Source organism: Furipterus horrens, unplaced genomic scaffold (assembly GCF_987537825.1).
Source record: "Furipterus horrens unplaced genomic scaffold, mFurHor1.1.pri manual_scaffold_7, whole genome shotgun sequence".
In the NCBI taxonomy this organism is placed as follows: Eukaryota; Metazoa; Chordata; class Mammalia; order Chiroptera; family Furipteridae; genus Furipterus; species Furipterus horrens.
The window spans coordinates 136,454,139-136,477,153 of record NW_028327177.1 but is presented as its reverse complement, the minus strand read 5'-3'; the positions used below and the strand labels follow the sequence as shown (position 1 = coordinate 136,477,153).

Genomic DNA, 23,015 nt, shown 5'->3' with positions numbered 1-23,015 from the left:
ACGAGCTCTTGTTGGTGTGGTAACACACAGCCCCTCCCCGTCTGGACCCTTGGGGACGAGTTTATAATGGTTAGTGGCCAACATAACTCCTAGGGTCACGTATTATACTCCCACTTCACAGATGGGAAAACTAAGACTCCAGTTGGTTAGTAAAGTCATCCAAGACCATACAACCGAGTTCAAACCAGGCTGATCCGGCTGGAAAGCCTTTGGTTAGCAACGCTGCGCTGCCGTCCCAACCTTAGCCTGGCCTGTTCTTACTGGGGCCGGGGGCGCCCCAGAGTTTTGTCTCTGAATTCCAAGTTGTGCTTGTGGTGCCGTGCCTGGTTGAGCAGAGCACCTGGGGGAACTCATGCTGGCTTAGGCACCCCCTTTAGTCCACGATCGCTTCCCCTGTGGGGTGGTGGGCGGGGCACAGAGCACCTGAAATCTGGGCCGGCCTCTGTGGGTACCTCACTGTGTGACCCTAGACCAGTTGCATCCCCTCGCTGAGCCTCAGCTCCCAGTTTTAAAGTAAGGAATGGGGCTGGAGGCGCCCTGAGGTGCCACCTTCCTTTGTCACTGAAGCTGGCATGATGAGAGCCGCAAACTGGCCCAGCCCTGCCCTTCACCGGCAGCGCCCCCCTGGGGCTCTCTGTGCCTCCTTGTCCTCTACCCTGAGGTGAGGACAGCAGCCCCCCTCATTCCAAGTCATGGACGTGGTCCTCTCTGGCCCCTCGGCAGGGAGCTTCCACTTCATGAGTGGCCTCTGGGACATCTTCATGGAATAGGGCCTCAGTCAGGTGTGGAAGGGGTCCCACGGGGTGGGGGGCGTCCAGGTCTCCCAGCACAGTGGGATATGGTTACTTTTTACCGAACTATCACCCCTGCTGGCCAAGGAGCCACCATCTGAGCTGCTTTCTGTTGTCCCGAGAGCCCCTTGATGTCCTTCTTGGCTCCAATCTCAGGGAGAAGAAACTTGGGGCCAGGAAAAGGGCATGGCTGCCACCTGCCTGGTGAACCCCTGAGCGCAGGCAAGAAGGTGTTCCTCCTGCTTTGCAAGGGACACCAGTGTCCCACTGTTAGGTCCCTGCAGGCCCAGGGCGTGGCGGGGTGCTGGCGGCGGCAGGGGCGGGCATCCCGTGTCCTTCCTTACTCAGGGCCCGAGGCTGACCTTCGCCTCCCCGCCTGCTCGGCCCCCCACCCCAGGACCAGCTGAGGCAGCTACAGGAGATCCTGGGAAGCCTGAGTCTGCAGGAGGAGAAGACACGAGCCTCCCAGCACTGCCTGGACCAGCAGCTCAACAACGAGGCGCAGCAGAGCAGCAGCCTGGTCGCCCAGCTGCGGGCCATGGTGGCCGAGCGGGAGGCCAAGGTGCGGCAGCTGGAGCTGGAGATCGGGCATCTCAGTGCGCAGGTGAGGAGGGCGCCGGCTCCGCCCTGCACCGGGGAAATCCCGGCTGCTCCCACGCCTTCCCACCTGCCTTCATTCGGGTCGCACCTCGTCTTTCCTGGTGCCACTCTGGCTCCCCAGTCCGCTCTGCACACCCCTGTCCTCTCTAAGGCACAAACCCCATCCGCTCCCTGCTCTGCATACAACCTGTCCGCGGCTTCCCATCATCCCTGCCCTCACGCAGGCCTCAAGGGTCCAGGCTCCTTCCAGCTCACCCGTCCCTCCGCAGCTGTGGCCCTCAGCCTCCTGATCCAAGACGGTGGCTCGAGTGCCGGCCTTCATGTTCCCATTCCGGGTAGTGGGAAGCCGCACTTCCTGGTCCAGCGTGCGGGCACCACGTGACCAGCTCTTGCTGCCACCCTTCTCTTTGCCCCACACTGTGGCCACGGGGATGCCATTTAGCTCAGCCCTGCTTTCTCCCCACTCCAGGCCTGTGTGCACGCTTTCCCTTTCCGTCCCCGCAGCCCTGCCTGGCCAGCTGCCTGCAGCCTTTGCATCTTACTTAGTATGCGTGCCTCTGGGAAGCTCCAGGGTCCCCATCCTCTGCCATTTGCCCCTCCCGGGCACTCTATGAACTCTCTGTGCATCCCTAAGCCAAACTTTGGTCACACTGTGCGAACATTTTCCAGTTTTCTCCCCATAATTCCCCCAGAGGAGACACTGGCCACGGTAGCATCATCGCACAGACTCCCAGGACATGTGTGTGGAACGCGTGAGCTGCTGAAGCTGTCTTGCCTTGGCCGATGCCTGGAGGGTGCAGCCTGGGCTGGTGGGGGTCAGGCACGTGGTGCTGGGGGGAGGGGATTTGGTGACCTCTGGGGAGAAGGATTCCTTGGCATTCACACAGGTTTCCCAGTGCCCAGGGAGCCACACAGCCAGGTTCACTGGTACAGCCACAGGTCCCCAGGGCTCCGGGTCCAGTCGCGGGATGGGTGCCTAGGAAGCCCACAGCCCCAGGCTGGTGCTGGCTGGTGCTGGCAGTGCGCCCTGAAGTCACAGGGTTGACTGCAGTAGAGAATGCCAAAGCCCCCGAGGCTGAGGGAGAGCCAGGGCATGAGTAAGGCCCTGGGACAGAGTAGGTGTGGCAGTGACTGGGGGCATCTCCTCATGGCCCCCAGGATCCCAGGGAGTGAAGCCTGAAATGGCACCTTCACCTCACCACCCTCCAGGCTCCAGGCACCCAAAAGAAGACTGATTCTTCCCTCAAAGGTCTCCAGACAGTGGGGGTGAACGCTGCCCACCAGACAGCTTGGCGCATGCCACAAGTTTGCTCAGAATGCACGGGGCTGGGGCACGCCAGATGGTCAGGGGCTCATACCAACGGTCCACGCCTTGCTGACCTCCTGCTGGGGTCCCCAGGGTTCCTGCTTCAGCCAGGCCTCACTGGATATCCAGAAGAGGGCGTGGGGGAGGGATAAGAGCCTGGGAAGCCCAGCCTCCCCACCAGGCTGCTGGCCTTGCTGAGCCTCTGCTAGCCTCTCTGGCTCCAGGTGTCTGGAAGATCCAAGTGTCTCCAGCTGACAAAGGCGCTGGCCTCAGTCACACCTGGCAGTGTGGGTGGGGCTGCCGACAGAGATGGGCCCACTCAGGACCTCAGTCGCTGATCTGTCCCGAAGGCCGTCAAGGCTGCCATGCACTTCCCTTTGGGACCCGAATGTCCTCACACCATGTGGCTCCCTTTCTGAAGAGGGGCATTGTTAGATGTCATTATCATGCCAGGAGAGCCTTCACCAAACAGGCCTCGCTTTTCAGTCCTGAAAAGAAGCCTCTTTCATATCCTCTGAAAGCCCCAAAATCAAGCCAAGGCCCCCTCCTGGCTTATCCAGGCCTCTGAGCCAAACCCTGAGAATCGAACCCACGTCTGTTCCCTGCAGTATCATCAAAATAAAGGCGAGGGCGACAGGCCCAGCGGGCCCGAGGGCAGCCCCACGTACTCCAAGCTCCTGGAGGACCCGGGCCTGGCCAAGCCCCCAGCCTCGGCAGGCGATCACGTTGGCAGGCTTGGATCTTCTCGGTAAGTAACAAATGAGCTGGAGGGACTGGGAAGTGAATGTTAATTATTCAGGAGACAGGATGTTTCCCGCTGGCTCTGCTGGGAAGCCATGGGCGCACTTTTAAGATGGCTGTGGCCTTACCCTTCCCAAGAGTGGGTCTCTCCCCTCCCATTAGCCCTGCACCGGCGTGAAGGAGCGGTTAGGCCCAGACATTCCCGCTTCGAGAGCGTCTGCTTACAGCTCCCTGTAAAATCCTCGTGGAACTCACCTGCTTCTAAGATTCACAACACAGACCTGTGTTGGATGGTTCGAGGCTCTGATGTCTCCTGGTTCTCTCGTTCTGAGCAAGCGTCCTGGAAAGAGCAGCAAACCCACAGGGCTGCTGCGAGGGCCAGCCCCGCCCAGCTCCGCGGGCTCCCCAGGTCCCTGCCGGCCCGCACCCCGGCCAGCCAGTGAGGCCCAGCAGGGCCCAGCCCGCCTTCCTGCGGTGACGGGGCCCCTTCTGCCTTCACGCAGCTCCGTGACCAGCCTGGGCCACACACTCGTGGAGTCTGCTCTCACGTGGCCTTCTCTGCCCAGCCCTCATGGGGCCCCACCCAGGTGAGTACCCAGGGTGCCCCGGGCCCTCGCAGTCCTTCCCACCCTTGACTGCTTAGCCAGGGCTGCCATCCCATTAAAAGGAGGGAAACTGGGGCCACACCAAGTCCAGCAGCTCTTCCAAGGCTACTTAAGGACTTGGAGGGTCAGGGAGGGTCAGGGAGGTCCAGGGCCGCGTGCAGGCGGGTAGGCTCCAGAACTGGTCCTGGCCTCGGAGTCGCAGTCTGGCGTTCCTGCCACTGCAGTGAGCAGGGATCTTCCGGGGCCGGGAGCCCAGCTCCTTCCCTTGCTTCTCTTGCCCACTGAGAACCGGTCTCCAGGGGGGGCATTTCTCATCATATGTTCCTACCGTAAGGCACTGATATCCTCTCCATTCTCTGGCCTCATCTTCCTGATAGAATCAAGCCTTGGGGCTAAAATGCACCCTTTGTTCTTCCTGCCAGCTCACAGACAAAGGAAAGCTCTGTCCCGCCTCTGAACCCTGTCCTGAGCCCTGCCCACTGTCACTGGGCCCAGGCCCTGCTGTCAGCCCCACCCCACCCCCACCCTCGGTCAGGCCAGCTCCAGTTCCAGGCCAGAGCTCTGGAGTTAGACTGGTTGTGTGGCTCTGGGCAAACTGGTCCTCCCCGCACTTCTGTTTCTCAAGACAGGCCTGAGACACTTCTGGCCTGCCATTTGGCAGCATGGGGACCACGGGCCAAGGCCAGCCCTGAGCTGCCCCACTCATCAGAGGGCACCTGGGGGCACAGAGCCAACTCTGAGCCATGGGGCTCATGCCACGGAGAGAAGGGGCAGGCGCTGTCTCGCTGAGGTTTCAGTCACAGCAGTAGAAGCAGGGAGATGGACGAGATGACCCCCTGAGGCCCCTTCCAGGCCTGTGCGGGGAGGGACACTTGCGTTCCGCGGGGATGTAGGAGCCAGCGTGCTCCCGGGCTGCCCAGCCTGCTGGTTCTCAAGCTTGTTTCTCCCACAACACACAAATATTTACTGAACCTGACCACGTGCAGGCCCTGCCTGCATGGAGCTTGCAGTCCCCCTCCCATCAATGACAGGACCCGCGTATGTGGGGTGGGAGCGACCCCAGAGAATGTGTCCATCGGGGATGACATGGAGACTGGTGGGATCCCTGGGAGTGGGGGGTGGGGGTGAGGGAATCCGCTCCTCCTTCCTGCCGCTCCTTTCCGCCGCTGCGTGCCCAGACCAGCTGGGATCCGCCAGGCTGGATGTGGGTTCTCAGCCAGCGGCCAGTTTGGGCAGAAACTGGGGTCCTGCATCTCCACCAAGCTCACAGGTGATGCCCCAGCCGCCGACTTGGTGGCCACACTCTGAGCAGCAAGGCCTTAGAATAGGTTTGGGAGTCAGAACGTGCAGGAGCCTGTCCTCAGAGCCCGACTCAAGCAGCCCCGTCCCTGTGCGGAGGGACGACCGGGCCCAGAGAGGGGAGGAAACCTGCCTGAGGCCACAGAGCACGTCAGCCTCTGAGCTCGCGTGCCTGTGTCCTGTGAGGCTGGGAGAGCAAAGCCGGGTCACCTGGGTCTCACTGGGGAAGGTGAGGGCGGAGCAGAGAGCAGCTTGAGACTCCCTCTCATGCACGTGGCCTCTGGGGGGCTGGGGTAACCCCAGCCAGCAGGGAAGGGGCTGGCAGGCAGGCCCAGTGGTAAAGAGGGAAGCAGAAGGGACCAAGGGACAAAGCCAAGTGTCGGGACTCGCAGAAAGTCAGCTGGGCTGGAGCCGAGCTGGGACATGAAGGAGCGCCGGGGCAGGCTGGCTCTCGGCCGGGAAGCCAGCCGCAGGTCACACAGCGACCCAGAGCACCCCAGGTCCCCAGAAGCCAATTGCCATAGCTGCCGGGCTAATCCCAGGCCCCACAGGGACCGGATGAGCAGAGGTGCTGATGCAGCTCTAGGCCAGCAACGGCGGGCTGAGGAGAACCCAACAGGGGAGGACTGGGAGGGCTGGAAGGGGCTGGGTTGACGTCCTTCTCTCTGGCCATCTCTGAGGACCCCTGAATGTCCAGAACTCTGTATTACCATCATGGGGTAACTATATCTTCAGGTAACACTTCAAATGACCTCATGGTCCTGCTCCTGGTCCCCAGGTTCTCGGACTCCCCAGAACAGAAAGGCTGGCAGGCACAGGTGATGGAGTTCAAGGCTCTCTGGCAGGCTACCGAGGTGGAACGCGACCGGCTCACCGAGTTTGTCACTGTCCTGCAGAAACGGTATCACCTGGGCTCCGGGCTCACTTGCACGGGCCTGCGTAGTTGGAGGGCGAACAGCCTGGCACAGGGCACCCCTTTGGGACAGGGCCAGCCTCGTCCATGACTGGGGCCACCTTACTGGAGAGTTTGGCTCCCACAGTGCTGGTCCAGGGCATTACCCGACACCGTGCACATACATCCCCACCCAAGAGCCCCACAACCTGGAGGCCCTGTGGTCACACTGTGGTTTGCCCTACATGCTCCCAGTGGGGCTGTGGCAGGGAGGGAGACATGAGGCAGGACTCTCAGGGCAGAGACTCTCTGGAGCAGTTAAATCAGTCAAGTCTCCACCAATACTGAAAATTTATGATGAGCATGGCCCTGTCCTGGGCGCCGCTGGCGGTGAGACTGGCGTCAGGCATCGCCAAGAGGAAGAGAGCAGCTGAGAACTGGGGAGCTGAGACTCCCCTGGGGACAGCAAGGGAACCGTGTGGCCCGAGGCAGCGGCCCAGGAGTATGGTTTTCCCCAAGGGGTTGTTGACAGGTTTCCATTCAGATAAATCGGTGCTCCTCACTCAAGTGACCCTTTTGGCAAGAAACGCAGCTGCCCAGTCCAACACATGGCCTCACCATGTGACCTGCACAGTGAAAGTATAAAGGACACCACTGGGTTCTGCCCTAACAGGCCACCTCGCACGTCCGTCAGGGCTCTTTGATGACAGGCCATAGAAGCCAATTCTGACTAAGGGAAGGGAAAGGCAGATATTTGGGAGGCGCTGGCAGACTCCAAGGCACAGAGCAGGAGAGAAGCTCACAAAGGTCCAGGAATCTTGGTAGCAGGAACCTTGGGTGGTCTCCCCTGGGCCCGTCAAACAGGGAAGGCCCAGCGGCTTTCAGTTAGGGTGCCCGTGGGTTCTAGGAGAGAAGGTCTCACTGACCTGGGCTGCTCTCCTGTTCTCCCCTGGACACAGGCCAGGCACCTTGACTGGAAGTACCCCCAGGTGCTTACCGGTGGGGGAGGGACAGTTTGCCCAAGAGAAAAAAGGAACACCATTACCAAAGGAGTTGGGGGTGCTGGGAAGTGGTCGGTGGATGGCCACCACCTCAGCAGTGACAAGTGATCAGCATTAACTCTTGCCTTTTCCTGACGTACATAGGGAGGCTCTGACTTTCAGGCATATGTGGGTCTATGAGACAGGTAACAGTAATTCTTTTTCTACTCGACATTTTTCTGATGTGGCAGATAGTACAAGCCTCTGGTCGACCAGATGGAAGGAATGTAGTCCGTTCAGGCTTTCTTTCGCATTTCCTTTGAGTTCCACCTGAGTTTTAGGGCTTTGGTGAACCCGGGTGACTCAGTGATCTATTTCTGCATAAGAAACCAGCCCAAGCGTAGTGGCTTCAGACCCGATGGTTTATTCTTTCTCATGGTCTGTGGGTTGCCTGGGTGATTCTGCTTCACATACGCCAGCCAGCCAGGATCACGTGGCTCCGTTCAGCTGGCAGCTCGCAGCGGGGGCTCGGTTCTCCTTACGTGGCTCTCTGACCAGGTGGTAGCTCATCTGCAGGGCCTCTCCTGGCAGAGCTGGGCCTGGGGTGAAGCAAGCAGGCACTGAGGGCTCAGAACTGAAGGAGGCACCACTCAGAGCCATGCGCATGTGATTCTCTGTCAGCCTATAGCCTGGATCTTACGGGCTTCATTCTGCCACTGTGTCGTTTGGGGGCTGGGGGGAGCTCTGTGAAGCTGTCCTGGGCCCATTGGCCTTCTCTACTATGGAACACTGCTGTCTCCTTGGGCTTTCACAGGAAAGAGGAACCCGGCCCCCCCGCCCCCATGAACTCAGATTCCCCCACCGCAAAGTACAGAAACTTTCTCACCGCAAAGTACAGAAACTTTCTTTTTCGGAGATCCTCAATATTTGCTCCTTTCTTGATCTGGAGAGCCTGTCCCAGTCTCGCATAAGGGAGCTTGTTGCAGGGCACCAAATCTGGGCTGTACAGAGGGGCTGAGTCACCTGGGTGATTTGGTGTTAGGCCAAAAAACTGCATGAGAGACATGATGCATGAGAAGACACATTGTTGTGATGAAGCTGCCAGTCACTAGCTGCCCATACCTGTGGCCTTCTGAGCCATCCGAATAGTTTCCACAGAGGAATGTTCAAGCTCACAAAATCTGATGCAGATTCGTTGCTCCACCCTCTCAGTCATTTAGAATGCGATAGCCACACCGTACACGTACTCACTCAATGGCATCTCTCACCCCCACTGACTAATTACAGTGAAGTCATCATTGTTCACGCACGTGCTTCCAGGCCACGCTCCTTGGCTGCCAGGTTACATCGATGTTGCGCAAACCATTCTCGTTATATTAACAATGGCTGGACTTTTTCCAGACAGACCTTGTATGTAGTTTGCTGTGTTTATAAATTCCATCTGAGAATTTGTGTCTGAACAGTAAAGTTCAACACATTCTCATTTTTGTAATATTTGGAAATATTTCAGTCATCTCAATATTTTCCATTTGGCATGATTCTTCTTTGCTCTTTTTTCTTCATTCTTCTCGCTTATACTATTGGATAGATTGAGTTTTATTTCCCCATCTTGTACAAATTTGGAAGTTACACGTTCCATCATTCTATCGGTTTGACATTGTTACTTTGTAGATGTGTCCATCCTTCCTCTCTGGCTGCCTTTTCAGAGATTCTCTTTGTCTTTGACATTTTGAAGTTTCACTCTGACGTGTCAGGTATTTTATTTTATTTCTCCTATTTAGGAATCAGTGTGCTTTTCAGTCCAAGGACTCCCCCCCACCCCCACCATTGTCTCTATTCTTTCACCTAAAATTTCTAGTCAACGTATGTTAGGTCTTCTTATCCTTTCTTCCACTCTTAAACATTCTTAACATTTTGGGCTAATTACTGGGTGGTTTCTTCAGCTCTGTTTCTGGCTCACTTGTTCTCTTCAGCTGTAATTCATCTGCCGTGAAACCCAGTTTAATAACTGTATTTTTTCACTTTTAGCTATTCTTTTCTGTGTAAAACCTCCTGTTCACTTGCTTATAACATTTGTTCTTTAATTAAGATTTCTTGCCTTTCTCTTTTAATAATTTTAAACTTACTCGGTCCCTTTAAAGTTGCTCTATCATCTTTGTTACTTAGGATGCTAAGTAATGTCCACCGAGTCCCCCTCATGGTGAAATATCTCCTTTGTGGTTAGATTTTTGTGTGGTTTCTGTGAGCTTATCTCCAGTGCATTTTTTCTTGTGGGAGTTCTTAGGTCATGAAAGTGCTTCTCCAGAACGGTTCTGCTTTTGTTTCTGTGGCACTTTGGGGTTTTAGTGGTCACTGATGGGTAATTTATGCTAATTTACTGGTTTAGGACTTCCTGAACACGTGAGTGCTGGCCTTGTTTCCAAGTTTCTCATGATCATCCCCGACTGAGGCCCTGGTGGCCTGCAAGCATCTTCTCACCTCCCTGGCTTAGAGGTGGGGACTGTCTCAGCCCTCTCACCGGAAGTGAGGCACTCCCTGGGGCTTCCTGCAGCTTGCTGCCCCAAATGACCCCAAGTTTAAGTCTTCCGCTCTCACACTGACATGAAAACCCCTGAATTAGACTATTAGAAGTTTTATTAATTTTACCATGACAAACGAATGTTACTTATTATAAAAAGCCTCCTTTCCAACCCCACAATTTCCCATTCCTCATAGAAAAGAACTGTTAGTACTTCCAAAATGTTTTCTCTGCACATCTGAAAATATGTATTCAAGTATATGTGTATATATGTGTATTTTTATATGTACAAGTATGCACACACATATATTATTAAAAGAGAGACTCACATTAGACATTTTTATAGGAGTATATCTGTACCATAAATTTCTAGCAGGTGAAATCACTGAATCAAAGAATATGCACATTGAAAATGTTTACAGATAATGGCAAATTGCCCTTTTAAAATGAATCAATTTACATTCCTACCAATAATGTGAACTAGGGACCATTTCCTCCCCATACCTTCTGTCATACTAAATTTTATCAATCACTAACATTTTTGGCTAACTACAAAGGAACACTAATCTCTGATTGCTGTTTTTATCTGCTTTGCTCTAACCAAAAGTGGGGATGAGCATATTTTTTGCATATTTATAGCCTTTTACATCTTTTTTTTCTGTTAAGTATCTTTATACTATTGTCCATGTTTAGTGACTTGTTCCTATTTTTTCCTTACATCTCTAAAGAGCTCTTTATAAATTATGTATACAGTATTATGTACATAATGTGTAATATCGATCTCCATACAGATCTTGTATCATTTGTATTGAATTAATTCCTGGGTAGGAGGACCTCTTTATTTGAGTATTCTTTATCAATATCCCAACAGTTACAGTCCTTGTGAAAGCAAAAATTTTTTTTGATTTAATTATTTTTTAGAGAGAGGAAGGGAGGGAGAATGAGAGGGAGAGAAGCATCGATGTGAGAGAGAAGCATTGATCAGTTGTCTCTCTTAGGGGCCCTGACCAGGACTGAACCTGCAACCGGGCATATTCCCTGATCAGAACTGAGCTGGCGACCTTTGCTTTGTAGGACAATGCCCAACCAACTGAGCCACACCAGTCAACGCAAGAACAAAATGTTTAACACCAAAACGTTCATTCACTAATGACTTAATTACTTCATACTCATCACTTCACATTGCCATTCAGTCCATTTGGTCAAACTCTTGAAATAGAATGAAAATCAATTACAAAGTAGCAGATATTGAAAAATATTCAGAGTTGCATGAGGTTGATGCACACGGTGTTGGAGAGCTGTTAGGACCACGTTCAAAGCCAACTAAGGAACGAGAGTCTAGCTGCATTGGCTCAGTTAACGACTGAGGAAGGAAAAGTCGGTGAGAACAAAGGCTGGTCAAAAGAGAAGAACCGCAGCAGCTATGAGCAGGAGGGGTCTTGAGCAGACACTGAAATCTGTAGCAGCAAGCAGAGGGGCAGACCCAGAGGCAGCCACAGGCAGGGTGAGAAGGGGCTGGCCTTGTGCGTGTTTGGAGGACGAGCTCTAGGGCCGGCTGATAAATCGGAGGCTGAAAGCAGCGAGCAACAAAGAGAAGGCAGGAGTGACTCCCCGGTTTTCTGGCCAAGCTCCTGCATGAGCGACGGTGACATTTATCAAGACAGGCCCATCTGGGGGAGAAGGGGAGAAGTCGAGAGTCTGGGGGTGGGAATTCATAAAGTGCTTTAGCGTTTTATATGGCATTTGCTGTTAGTTCCTTTTATTACCCCTCCATCACAAATGGAATACAAACTTAAACAAAGTGGAAGCATTAATGAAAAACGTAACCGAAAAATGAGAGCCCCTCTCCCACAGATAACGAGTCAGTGTCTGCTAAATATTCCTGTTTCAGTATATGGGCTGAGTTACGTTAGCACGGGTATTGATTTGTTTTTAAATGTTTAATATTATAAAGTTTAAGATTAGTTCATATATTAGGCACCCTCTCCTGCTCCTTATTTGACTTAGTGATATATCGCAGGCATTCCCCCTGTCCGCACAGCTTCTTTTTATGGCCGCAGGGTATTTTATTGTGTTCATCCTCTAGGATTGATTTACCGTTTATTTACCTAAGGGTTTTATGTGGATTCTCGTGGCCCCTGCTTTTCTTCACCAGCTCCGGGACTGGGAGGGCTGCTGTGTCTGTACACACGAAGCCCCTCCTCACTCTTTCTCGTTGTCAGAGCGGTGCTGGTCAGTAGACTTTCTGTGATGAGATGTCCTATATCTGTGCCAGCCAGCGAGGTGGTCCTTAGCCACATGTGGCCTTTGAGCACTTAAAGGGGGCTAGTATGACTGAAGAACTGAATTTTTAATTCTCTTTGATGTTCATTAATTTTAACTTAAATAGCTGCGCATGGGCATTACATTGGCAGCCGCTGCATTGAACAGCACAATCCTCTCATATTCTGTCATATTCCATGGGGCAAATATGTTACCACTTACCGTCTTTTCCCTGTTGATGGACCTTTAGGTTGTTTTGAGTTTTTTTGTTTTCTTTTTGGTTATGAGGCTGTAGACTGTGCTTGTATAATGTTTTGTTTTAGTAGTTGTATACTTTTCAAAACTGTCACCACTCAGTTCCTTCTTGACTGTTCCCCAGAGTGCACAGGCCACTCCCTCCAGCACTGAAAATCTCCCGGCAGCCGCTCTGAGCTGCATGTGTGTGGGCCCTTTGCCTGGGCTGCGTCTCAGGAAATCTCGGCCTTCTATCTGAGCCTTTAATATCGCCAGAGTCTCAGGTGCCACACCTAGCCACGGGAAAGACCTTCCCCGTAGCCCCAGTGAGGTTAAAGAAGTCCTTCATGCGAAATAACCAAACAACAAGGTCTTCAAGGCCCATGAATTCATCACAGGCGTATAGAAAACAGCAATAACAATAACGACCATAGACAATAATAAACAGAAAACAATCACTAACTCCAGGAGAAGCAACAATTAAGGAAGAAAGTGTAAGCGTTCCATTTCTATTGTAACTCCGCTCCCTGCAGCTGCGCCTGCAAACACTTTGTATTATACGGCGGAAGGGACCGCGCAGATGCAATTAGCGTTATGGACCCTAACATAGGAAGATTATCCTGGATTACCGGGTGGGCCCCATGTAATCACTGGAGCCCTTAAAAGCAGAGAAAGCTCTCCTGCTGGGCTCTATCAGAAAGATGCTACAGAAGCCGGAGAGGTTCAAAGCGTGAGTCTGGCTTTGAAGACGGAGGGGGCCATGTGGCTTCTGAAAGAGGACAATGACCCGGCCACAGCTAGCAGGAAACAGGGACCTCAGGCCTCTGATTGGAACTGAGTTCTTCCAACAACCTGAAGAAACCTGGAAGCGGGTTCTCCCCCAGAACCTGCAGGTGAGAGCCCAGGTCAGCGGGAACCTTGACCTGGCTCTGGAACCTGGAGCAGAGACCGCAGCTGAACCTGCTGGGCCCTCTGACGTAGAGAACTGAGATCACGAATATGTGTCATTGTGAGCTGTTATGCTTGTGGTCATCCGTTACAGCAGCAGTAAAAATGAATGCACCACCTAATGTTAATCCAGCAAAAAAACACAAAGGTGGGGGGGGGTAATATAACCACACTGGGAGGCGGAGAGGTGATTCTGTTTGGGAAGGGGAGAGTATCGAAATAAAACTAAGCTCTCATGTTGCACGGCAGGAGGTCTGAAGATTATATTTAAACCTTAAAAGTAGCAGCATAAGCATCTGTGGGAATAAGGCAGTGAACAGTCGCCGCAGCAGCTGGGAGCGCTAGAAGGGGTTGCCGCTGGCGAGCAGGAACTGGGAGCGAGGAGAAGGGAGGGGGCAGGTGTCTTCGTTTTAAGCCTTGGAGAGCGATAGGACTTCTAAATGCACGTTCTTGTTGGAATATGTCACCGTGATAAAAATGAAGAGCCGGCCCCCCACCACCCGTGTAAGACGGGCACACACCTTTGAACGCCAGAGCAGGTGGGCTGGGTTGGGGGCTGCCCTGCCTGCCGGGCCATGTGGCAGCCCCTGCGTCCCATCTTGTCCCCAGGGTGGAGGAGAGTGAAGGCAAGCTCCTGGAGTCAGAGAGGAAGCTGCAGGAGGAGCGGCAGCGCAGCGTGGTGCTAGAGCAGCATCTGGAGAAGATGCGACTGGAGCCCGGGAGGACAGCAGGCTCACCGAGGGCAGCTGCCCGGAGCAGAACAGGTGGGGCTGGGCCGGGGGACTAGGGGCTGCAGGAGCCGGGGCGGAAAAACCCCGTGGAGGAGAGCGTGAGAGCGTGGGAAGCACAGGCCTCCATGGGGGCGGGGGGGGGGGGCTCTGCCCCTGCTGCTGTGCGTCCTCTTCCCCCCCACCCCCGAGCTAGAACCAGGAGCCCCAGTGTGCCATCGCCCCAGGTGGCCCTGGCCCAGCTCCCTGCAAGCCCTTAGCATAAGGTGGCAGGCCCTCACCGAAGGTCCTCAGCCACCACCTCACCCGGGCGCTCAATCCTCTGTCCCAGCTGACTTTGGTTGTGGGGCAAAGTGGGTCCGCTGGGGAGGCTGGAGCAGCAGCGGCCAACCCACAGAGCAGTCCCCTGCTGCCCCCAGCTGCCACCATTGTCAGTGGGGCAAGGGGCCTCTCCAGAGGCCTGGGGACCCGGGCTCCTCTGTCTTGTGCTTCACTGTCCTCAGTACTCAGCTTCCATCCTGGGTGTGGTCTAAGGGCACTGCCTCGATGTCCGCACCTGCAGCACGAGGGGGACAACCTGCTCCTTGCCTTTCACGTCCGTGTCCCTAAGGTTGCTTGTGTCACTCCTGCTTTCAGCGCCCTGGCCAGAGCCCAGTCACATGACCACACCCAGCTGTGGAGGGGCTTGTTGTCCTAAACTGAAAGGCCTGTTGCGCTAACACAGCGGTTCCCCAAGGAGTTGCCAGGCCAGCAGCATTAGCATCTGGTGGGGCTGGGGCAAGCGGGGGGGGGGGGGGGGGGGGAGGGGGGGGTGCGGCGGGGGGTGGCGTGCAGGAGGCCAGAGCCAGAAGCCTTTCTGTGGTGGCTGACCCCCAGGGAGGGGGATCTCCAGTGCAGAGGGGCTGGGCCTGCCACCCTCTGACATCCCGTCCCAACCCCCTCGAGTGGAGGTGCTGCCCCACTGCCCTGCCTCTCAACACCCCAGCCTCCCCCAGCCAAAGACACTCAGACCTTTGTTCCCAGCCCAGATCAGATAAGAACATGAGACGCAAAGGGGGAGCTGTGCCCTTCTCCCTCCTCTCACCAGCGGACCCAGGGCTCGCTGAGCAGCCAGGCTGAGGAAGGTGCTGGGCCCTCAGGAGCGGGTCCCCAAGGATGCGCTGCCTCCAGGCCTCAGGCTCACCTCCTGCCGAGCAGCCAGGCCTCCAGCCATGGCAGGAAGACAGCTCAGATGCTGCCTAGAAAACCCGGGGGCTCAGATGCTCAGCCTGGGGCAACTGCCTGAGAGAAAGTGTCCACGGGGCCTTAGTGACATGGGCAGAGCAGTGCTCCTCTGCCTGCGGAGCACAGCACAGCCCCAACCTGTAACGTGAGGACACCTGATTCCCGGATTTGGTCCCTCCAGGCAGTTTCAGCTCAGTGAAGACAGGAAATGAGCCAGTAAAAGACGGGATGGGTTAGAAGAGGCAGGTACTATGGCCCGAAGCAGAGGAAGGGGACAGGGGGTCCGAGGGCAGCTGTCTTGCCTGGGGCAGCCAGGGAAGACCCTCTGAGGAGGTGACCTGTGAGCAGAGGTGGGGAAGTGGGAGGGAGGAGAAGAGGTGGCAGAGCTTGGCGGGAGGCCTGGAGGAGCAGCAGGAAGCAGTGCCACCGGCGGGGTCAGAGAAGCCCCGGGGTCCTGAGGAGTGGTCTGTCTCACAGGGCCTTGAGAGCCATGTGTGTGTGAGTTCACTCAGGCCTCGTGAAGGTCTAGAGGGGAGAACTAGTCTCCTCGTTTTACAGGTGGGGAAACCAGCTCAGAGAGGTTGATGGCTTCCCTGAGGCCACACAGCAGGGGGTGAAAGACAGATCCCTGATGCCAGGTGATTGCCCCTGAGCGACCTCAGTGGGGGGTTTCTGATGCTGGGATCATGTCCGAGTTCCCCACCAGCTGGGCTTTGATTTCTTGTTCTGAGCATTCTCTGGTCCCTGGCTGCAGCCACCCTGGCTCCTCCGTGTATATGGAGCTGCTGGACAGGATGGACATGGCGGGGTCGCAGTGGTATGAGGACATCAGCTGAAGTGACTGCCTAGACTCAGGCTCAACCTGCAGGCCAGACCTCAGCCCTTCCAGAAACTTGCCAAATACAAAGATGGACAGAGGAACGAGAGGGACCACCTTGGTGCAAAGTCAGGGCTATAGCAGAAGCCAACAATGCCAGTGTCCAGGGGAATGCAGAGCAGGTATCAGGGAAGGCTTCCAGAGGGAGGCAGGCCTTGTCCTACACCTCAAAGGAGGTATAATGTTTCAACGAGTGAGAAGAGCAGGAAGGGGCAGTTGGGGGAGGGGAGGGAGAGCATGAGCACAGGGCCATGGCCTATCACAGGAAGTGATGCTACCGCCCTACAGGTCTGCCCAGCTCTACCACCAGGCACAACCAGAGTGGGAGCGAGAGAAAGGACCCATCCTTCAGCCCGCTCTCCAGCATGCCCGTGGAATCCCAGATGGAGGAGCTGACCACCAGGTGCCCTCTGCCCTGCCTTCCTGAGGGTGGCATTGTCCGGGTGGCGGAGCTTCGATGGGCAGAAGGATCACATCCCTCCCCTTTGACTTCTGTTTGCCCAGAAGGCTGGTCCTGCTAGCTGTGGCTTGTAGGCCTGTAATTCAGCAACTGGCCATCAGGAGGCAGAGAGCCTCAGCCATGACCCCAGTAACCCCGAAGCCCTCAAAGAAGTTTTACTAAGCATGGGTTGCCGAACCCCTTTTTCTTACTCAGTTAAGCCTTTCAAAGTCAAATGCAGTGATGGGAAAGGAAGGAGGGGGGAACCTTTACAAATTAGTACCATCCTTGGGGCAGCCAACATTTTGGGGAGCTACCTGGCGCCAGGCCTAGGGCTGCGGGTGGGCACAGAGAGGAATCTCGCATGGAAGGCTCCCAAGAGTCCATGGGAGGATGGGGCAGGCCAGAGAGAGCCCGCGCCCAAGGAGCAGCCGCATTGGCAGCCCCATCCCGGGGTCCCGGGGTCCCGGGTACACACGCACGTGCACGCCAGCTCAGGCCTCACGGAGCCTTCTCTCCGTGTGCTGCAGGCTGGCCATCCAGGTGGAGGAGAATGAAAAGCTGAAGGCTGCCATGAGCAGTGCCCTGCGGGGAAAGGAGGAGGACTTCCGGATGTACCACGAGAGCCTGGCCCAGGTGAAAGGGATCTTCCTGAAGGCTCTGCGGCAGCAGAAGGCGGACAAGCACTAGGAGAGCGGCCCCCTGCCACCCTGGCCGGGTGGGGCAGCCAGCTCAGCCCCTGCTCATGGAACAGGCTCCCCAAGGTGACAGAGCCAGCACATCGGGCCAGGAGGGCAAAGCAAAAGCCCCAGTGGAGCCCTGGGGGAGCCCCCGGGCAGACGTGACTATGGCAGGGAGGAGCCCAGCCGCCTGCTCAGCAGCAGCAAGTCTGGGACAGCAAGCTGACTGCGGACAGATGTCGTCTCTGGGACAGGGGCTCACCGGCCTTGTCCTAGGCCCAGTGGAGCCCCCGCACACCCACGTGACTTCATATGCACAGAAAGCCCTCCTGCTTGGGGCTGAGGCACCCCCCAGGCCACTCGGCCCCACGCCAGCCCTCACCAGGGCACACCTGTACCCCCTACTCCGTGGCTCCATCTGTGGGCCCCCCCCCCGCCCCCCCGCTCCCAGCCACCTCTTGGCCCACTCCTCAGGGCTCTTCCTTAGATGCAAACCCTTGAACTTGTAATAATAATGATTATTTTCATAATCAGTGCAGCTCCCAGTGAGTGAGCATCTCCTGTGGAAATCTGAGCCCGTCTAGTCCTCTCGTACCCAGGGGGTTGTCACCATATTTTACACATGAGGACACTGAGGCTCACAGGAAGAAGCGGAGCCTGCCTGCCTCCAAAGCAGGGTCCTCCTGCAGAGCAGAGCCACCAGGGCGGCCGTGCCCGCCCCCCTGCGGGGCGAGTCCACCCCCAACCGGCTGCTCCAAGAGGCACCTCCACTTGCTTCCAAAGGCTGCAGCTGGTGGCCGCTGGGGGCGGAGGGCGGAGGTGGGGCCGGGCTGGAGCTTTGGGCAGGAGACCAGGTGAAGGCATGGTGTGGCTCCCTCCCAGGGGTGGGCTGGGCAAGGGTGGGGGGCGGCATGGCATCAGGAGAGCCCCAGGCCTGACCCAATACCACACAGGCCCCCGCACAGATGCAGATGCGCGCGGATTCCCAGACGCGGGAGCACCAGCCACAGACGGGGACCCATAGACGAGGCCAGCTCCACACTCAGGCTCTTCCGCGTGGGCTTGTGCACACAGGCGCGTGTGGACGTGGACGCACATTCCCACACATGAAGCCCAGTCCCGTGTCACTTGTGCAGTGACTCAAACTCAGGAACACAGACTACAAAAGCACCCGTCCCCAGGGAAAGTCACCTAGGGCTCCTGGGACCCTGTCTGCTGAGGTCCTTCCTCAGGGACACAGCTGTGGTTAAACTCTGTGCCCTGACCTTGCAGGGGGTGACCCAGCCTATCAGGACCAAGAGTCAATTCTGACGGGTCCTCAGGGTCCCTGGGAAGGACAAGCTTTTCTCCGATGCCTTGTGGAGGGAGATGGCCAGACAGAGCGAGGGGGAGGGCCTGCCAGGAGGGGACAGGGTGGCACGAGCAGCGGTCCAAATATAGAATCGGAACACCAGGCTGAGGAGTTGGGACCTTCACCTGCAGGCGAAGGGGAGCCCCAGCAGGAGGTCTAAGTGTGGGGGTGCAGGCTCTGGTCCTCCTGGGAGGGGGAAGCAGGCACAGGACAAGCCATCTTCCTCAGGGATGGACGGAGTGGCAAGGGTCACCTTGGGGGTGTGCAGGGTGGCAGACCTCGCACCCTGACCACCCAAGGGTGGTTTTGCTGCCCTTCCTGGCTCAGGGCTGGGTCTGAGAAAGGAAGGGGTATCCAGCTACGGGGTCTGAACAGGTGGGGGTGCATGGGGCACGTCCCTTTCCTCACTGACCAGCCATGTGGCCTCACCTCTCTGAGCCTCCCTGTCCTCGTCTGTAAAATGGGGACAATAATAGAACCCTCCCTCCAGGGCTGCTATTATATAAGAAAAACTCAAAGACATTGAGCTGAGTATTAGCTTGCTGTTTACTTCTGTACAAGGGGCATGTATCCATACATTGATTTCAGTTCACAGAGATAAAAGGAGAATTTATGTAGGCGAGAAAGGGGGAGCTTGCACTCGGGCACGGTAAAGCTAGTTTGCACGTTTTGGGGAACACGGATTAGCTGGCGCCTCGCAGAGCTCAGTCTGGGCGTTCAGTCCTTGCTGAGGCCAGGGGTGGGTATAAAGGCAACTGTTTCAATTTACAGGGTCTATGGGCAACCTTGAGAGCTTTGCCAGGAAGCTGTGGGCCAGGGGTCCCTGTCGCATCTGCTGGCACCTGCCATCAGCCCCCCAGCTTAGTTAGACCAGATCTGTGCCATTTCCCATCAGAATCTCTCTTCAGGAGTTACCGAGTTAAAGAAAAAGTGCCAAGTACTAGAGAAGCAGCTGACACCCAATAAGTGCTCAATAAAAGTTGGCCTTAGTATTACCTCTGCTGCTTCAGCAAACCCAACAGCTCCTCTGCCCCAGGCACAGGGGTCCTGGGTGAAGCAGACTCGGTCCCTGAGCTCCAAGAAGTTCCAGGCCCCCACCCTCTGAGCCGGGCAGGCAGCAGGGTCAGCGGGCACGGACTGCCTACAGCCTCTGCGGTGACCAGACTCTCTGGGAGCTCCGGCTGCAGTCAGAGAGCCTAGGAAACAGAGGGCCACCACAGAGCCTCGGGGCCGGAGGGTACAGGTGGGGTGGGAAGTTCAAAGGCAGAATTCGGGCCCTCAGAGCCCCCAGCTGCCCTGCTGCGGCTCCCGTGCTCTGCCCAGCTCTGGGTGGGGAGGGGGCTGTCCATATCTCCCTGAGGCGTGAGAGGGGGAGGGAGGAAGGGGAGGCCCAGGGAAACCTGGGAGCAGGGGTTTTCAGGGAAGGAAGTTTTGTCAAAGAAGCCAAGGACTGGGACCCTGAAGGATCTAACCCAGGTGGGCCAGGTGGGGACTGGGGCAGCCTGGTCTGTCCAGGTCAAGGCCACCTGTCCCCGAGACCCTGAGGATGACGTTCCCTTTCATGGATGAGAAGACACTGCCCAGAGCCACCAGGTGGCAGGGGGAGGGGCGAGGACCGTCAAAGAGGCCTCACGTGAGGACTCTCCTTGGCTGCACCCCAAGCAGGTGCCCTGGGCCTGGGTGCTCAGGTTCCCGCACTGACAAGTGAGACCTGTTTGAGCCCTGGGTGTGGCTTGGCCCCTGTCCCCATGGGGGCCTCTGGGGCACCACAGCTGAGCTAGACAAGACTTCGGTGTGGCTCAGGCTGATTCAGGCCCCAAAGACATTCATTCCATTGTCCCTGGGTCCCTCCTCTGGGCCCCTGAATCCAGTGTGGAAAGCCAGCCTCTCCCCTACATCCCCCACTTTGGCCAACCCACTGCTGGCCCACAGGGAAGTCCCCGCCTGCCCACCCCCGCCCCACGTCTCAGCCCCTGAGCCTCATATGTACACACAGTACACACATCACACACACATGTACACATACAACCCATGCTTTTGGTGACATATAACACAAACATATACACACAGACCTACACACAACCAACACAAAATATTACATACACACCCAAGATACTTTCCCTCCATTTTTATTTTGAACAACAGCAACAAAAAACCCTAAAGGATGAGAAGGAACTCTGCCCACCACGATTTTCCTAGTAGCTGTTGTGATCCCAGGTGCTTGAGCTGGTCTTACCGCAGTCAGCTTGCTGCCCCTCCTTTTGTGGACTGGCACTCTCTCCTCCCACGACCCCTCACACAGGGTGCAGCTGGCGTGGGCCACCTAGCCCCTGGTCCAGGGGCCCCCCTAGCTCTGCACTCCTCCTGCCATCCATCCCACATGCCTAGCTTCCTACAGACCCCACTGTGAGGGGTCACCCCGTAAATATGTGCTGTGTGTGACTACTGCTTCTGCCTCTTGAGTGAGGGGGTTTGTGAGAGGGTTTCCGCCTCTCTCTCTTTTTAAAAACTTTATTTATTTTTAGAGAGAGGGGAAGAGAGGGAGAGAAACATGGATGTGAGACAGAAACATTGATTGGTTTCCTCTTGTATGTACCCCAACCAGGAACCGAACCCACAACCCAGGCCTGTGCCCTGATGGGGAATTGAACCAGCGATCTTTTGCTTCACAAGACGACGCCCAAGCCACTGAGCGACACCGGACCTACACCGGTCCGGGCTGCGTCTCCTTATGAGCAATTCAGTGAGCAGCGAAGTCCTTGTCCTGGAGTGAGTCATCAAACCCCTCAAGAACCCAGCAAGAACCCAGCACGGTCAGGGCCAGAAGTCTGCCCATTTATAGCTGAGGATCTGAGGCACAGAGAAGGGGTCACACCAGCGAGGCGCAGGTCAGGTTCAAGTGAGCTGGCTGGACCTGAGTGCTTTGCTGCGGAGCCAAACCGCCCTGTCCGCTTCCCTGAACCCTCCGCTTGGAGCCTCCTGAGGACCCCAGCTGGGGCAGCTCCCGGGGCTGACTCACCACTTAACCTCCTGATGTGTCGGTTTCCTTTTCTATCAGCTGGGGCTGCTTGTAACACCTTCCCTACAGGGGGTGGTGAAATTACAGCGCTCATCCACGTACAGCCTTAGTGCCGCACCCGGCTACTGGGATTAACTCACTCCTGACAACCGTGGACCCTCTCAGGACTCGGCTCAAGTGTCCCTCCACCCAAATCCAGGCAGCCCTCCAGGATGCTGGCCTCCTCTAGTGGCCATGATCCTGGCTGTAGCCCTCACGCAGCCCCCACGCTGTGCAGTAACCGCTTCTCACACTTCTCTGGGTCAGGGGCCAGGCATGCAGGCCTCCGGTCACTGTGGGGACTGCGTGCTGGGGTCTCCCAGCTTCTTCCTCAGGCCAGCGTGTCTGCAGGCTTGGGAGGAAGCTTGCTGCCTGAAGGCACTGTGGGGTGGGGGGGCGGTCTGGGTCTCTCTCTCCTTCCCATGCCTTGCTCGGGTCCTCAAACTACCTCTGCTGGAGGTGGGGGAGCAAGACCTACCTTCCCTCAGTTGTACCTGCGCCTATGGCAGCAGCCCCAGCACCTGCCCTGTGATTAGTCACACTTCTAATCCCAGGCCCCAATCCCTGGTCTTCCACACACATGTGTGAATGGTCCCCCATAGACTCTGAGGCTCTCATCCCGAAGGGGGACTATCAGAAGTTCCTGTCCTTGGGGTGGCTGCATCAAGTAGGCTGGGCTGAGGCTTTCGCTGCCCCTTCCCAGAGTGAGGGCCTGGCTCTGACCACACTCTTCCCCCTTGAGGAGTCCCAGTTGGTTAGGGACATTGCCTCCACCCTGCCATCAGAAGGATGCCAGCCACCCCAAGTACCCACTCCAGCCTGGCCAGAGGACCCTGCTATCACCCCTCCACCCAGGCAGCTCCCAATGGGGCAGGGCTGGAGTATGGGGGCCCCTCAGCCACATGTCTTGTGCCAGTTCTAACCCCACTAGGCAAGTGAGTCCTCCCCAGGCCTGATGCCTGGCCGGCCAGGACTCTCGACCTGATGAAATGTACTGGGGCAGGGGCTAGATGGTCTGTCCTGGGCCAGCACTTGGGAGTTCACTTCTTAAGGTGCAGGCTGGGGTTCATGGAGCTGAGCATGAAAGTGTGAGTGCACGTGTGCACGTGTGTGTGTGTGTGTATGTGTGCACGTGTGTGTGTGTGTGTGTGTGTGTGTGTGTGTGTGTGTTGTGGGCAGGGATCACAAGTCTGGAGAGACCAGCAGGGGCCACCCGGAAGGCTCCCTGGAAGAGGGGAGTCCTGGCTAGTAGTGAGCAGGAGGTGCTCTAGGGACCAGGGAAGGTAAGTTGAAGGGAGGCCCAGGTGCCCTGTCTGAGCCACTGGCCACCCCCTGCCCTCCTCCCCCCTCCCCTGCCGAGTCCTCCCTGCGGCTCTCTGTGGCCAGCGGCTCTGCAGCACTGGGCTCTGCTCCACTCTGCTCAGCTCCGCTCCAGGAAGGCCACCTCCTCCCTGCCCTCCTCCTCCCCCCCGTCTCCTGCTG

At 56.4% G+C, this 23,015-nt stretch overlaps 1 protein-coding gene across 1 annotated transcript in view; it reads left to right on the top strand.

Annotated features, from left to right (window-relative positions):
- CCDC13 (coiled-coil domain containing 13) overlaps positions 1-17,549 on the top strand; it is a 41,839-nt gene extending 24,290 nt beyond the window's left edge. Inside the window, 8 exon segments of the mRNA XM_090284611.1 lie at positions 1,189-1,395; positions 3,306-3,445; positions 3,942-4,025; positions 6,121-6,243; positions 13,786-13,940; positions 15,193-15,197; positions 16,275-16,408; positions 16,975-17,549. Of these exon segments, the coding sequence (XP_090140737.1) occupies positions 1,189-1,395; positions 3,306-3,445; positions 3,942-4,025; positions 6,121-6,243; positions 13,786-13,940; positions 15,193-15,197; positions 16,275-16,408; positions 16,975-17,134 (1,008 nt within the window). The 3' untranslated portion in view covers positions 17,135-17,549.
- Positions 17,550-23,015: the final 5,466 nt, after the last annotated feature.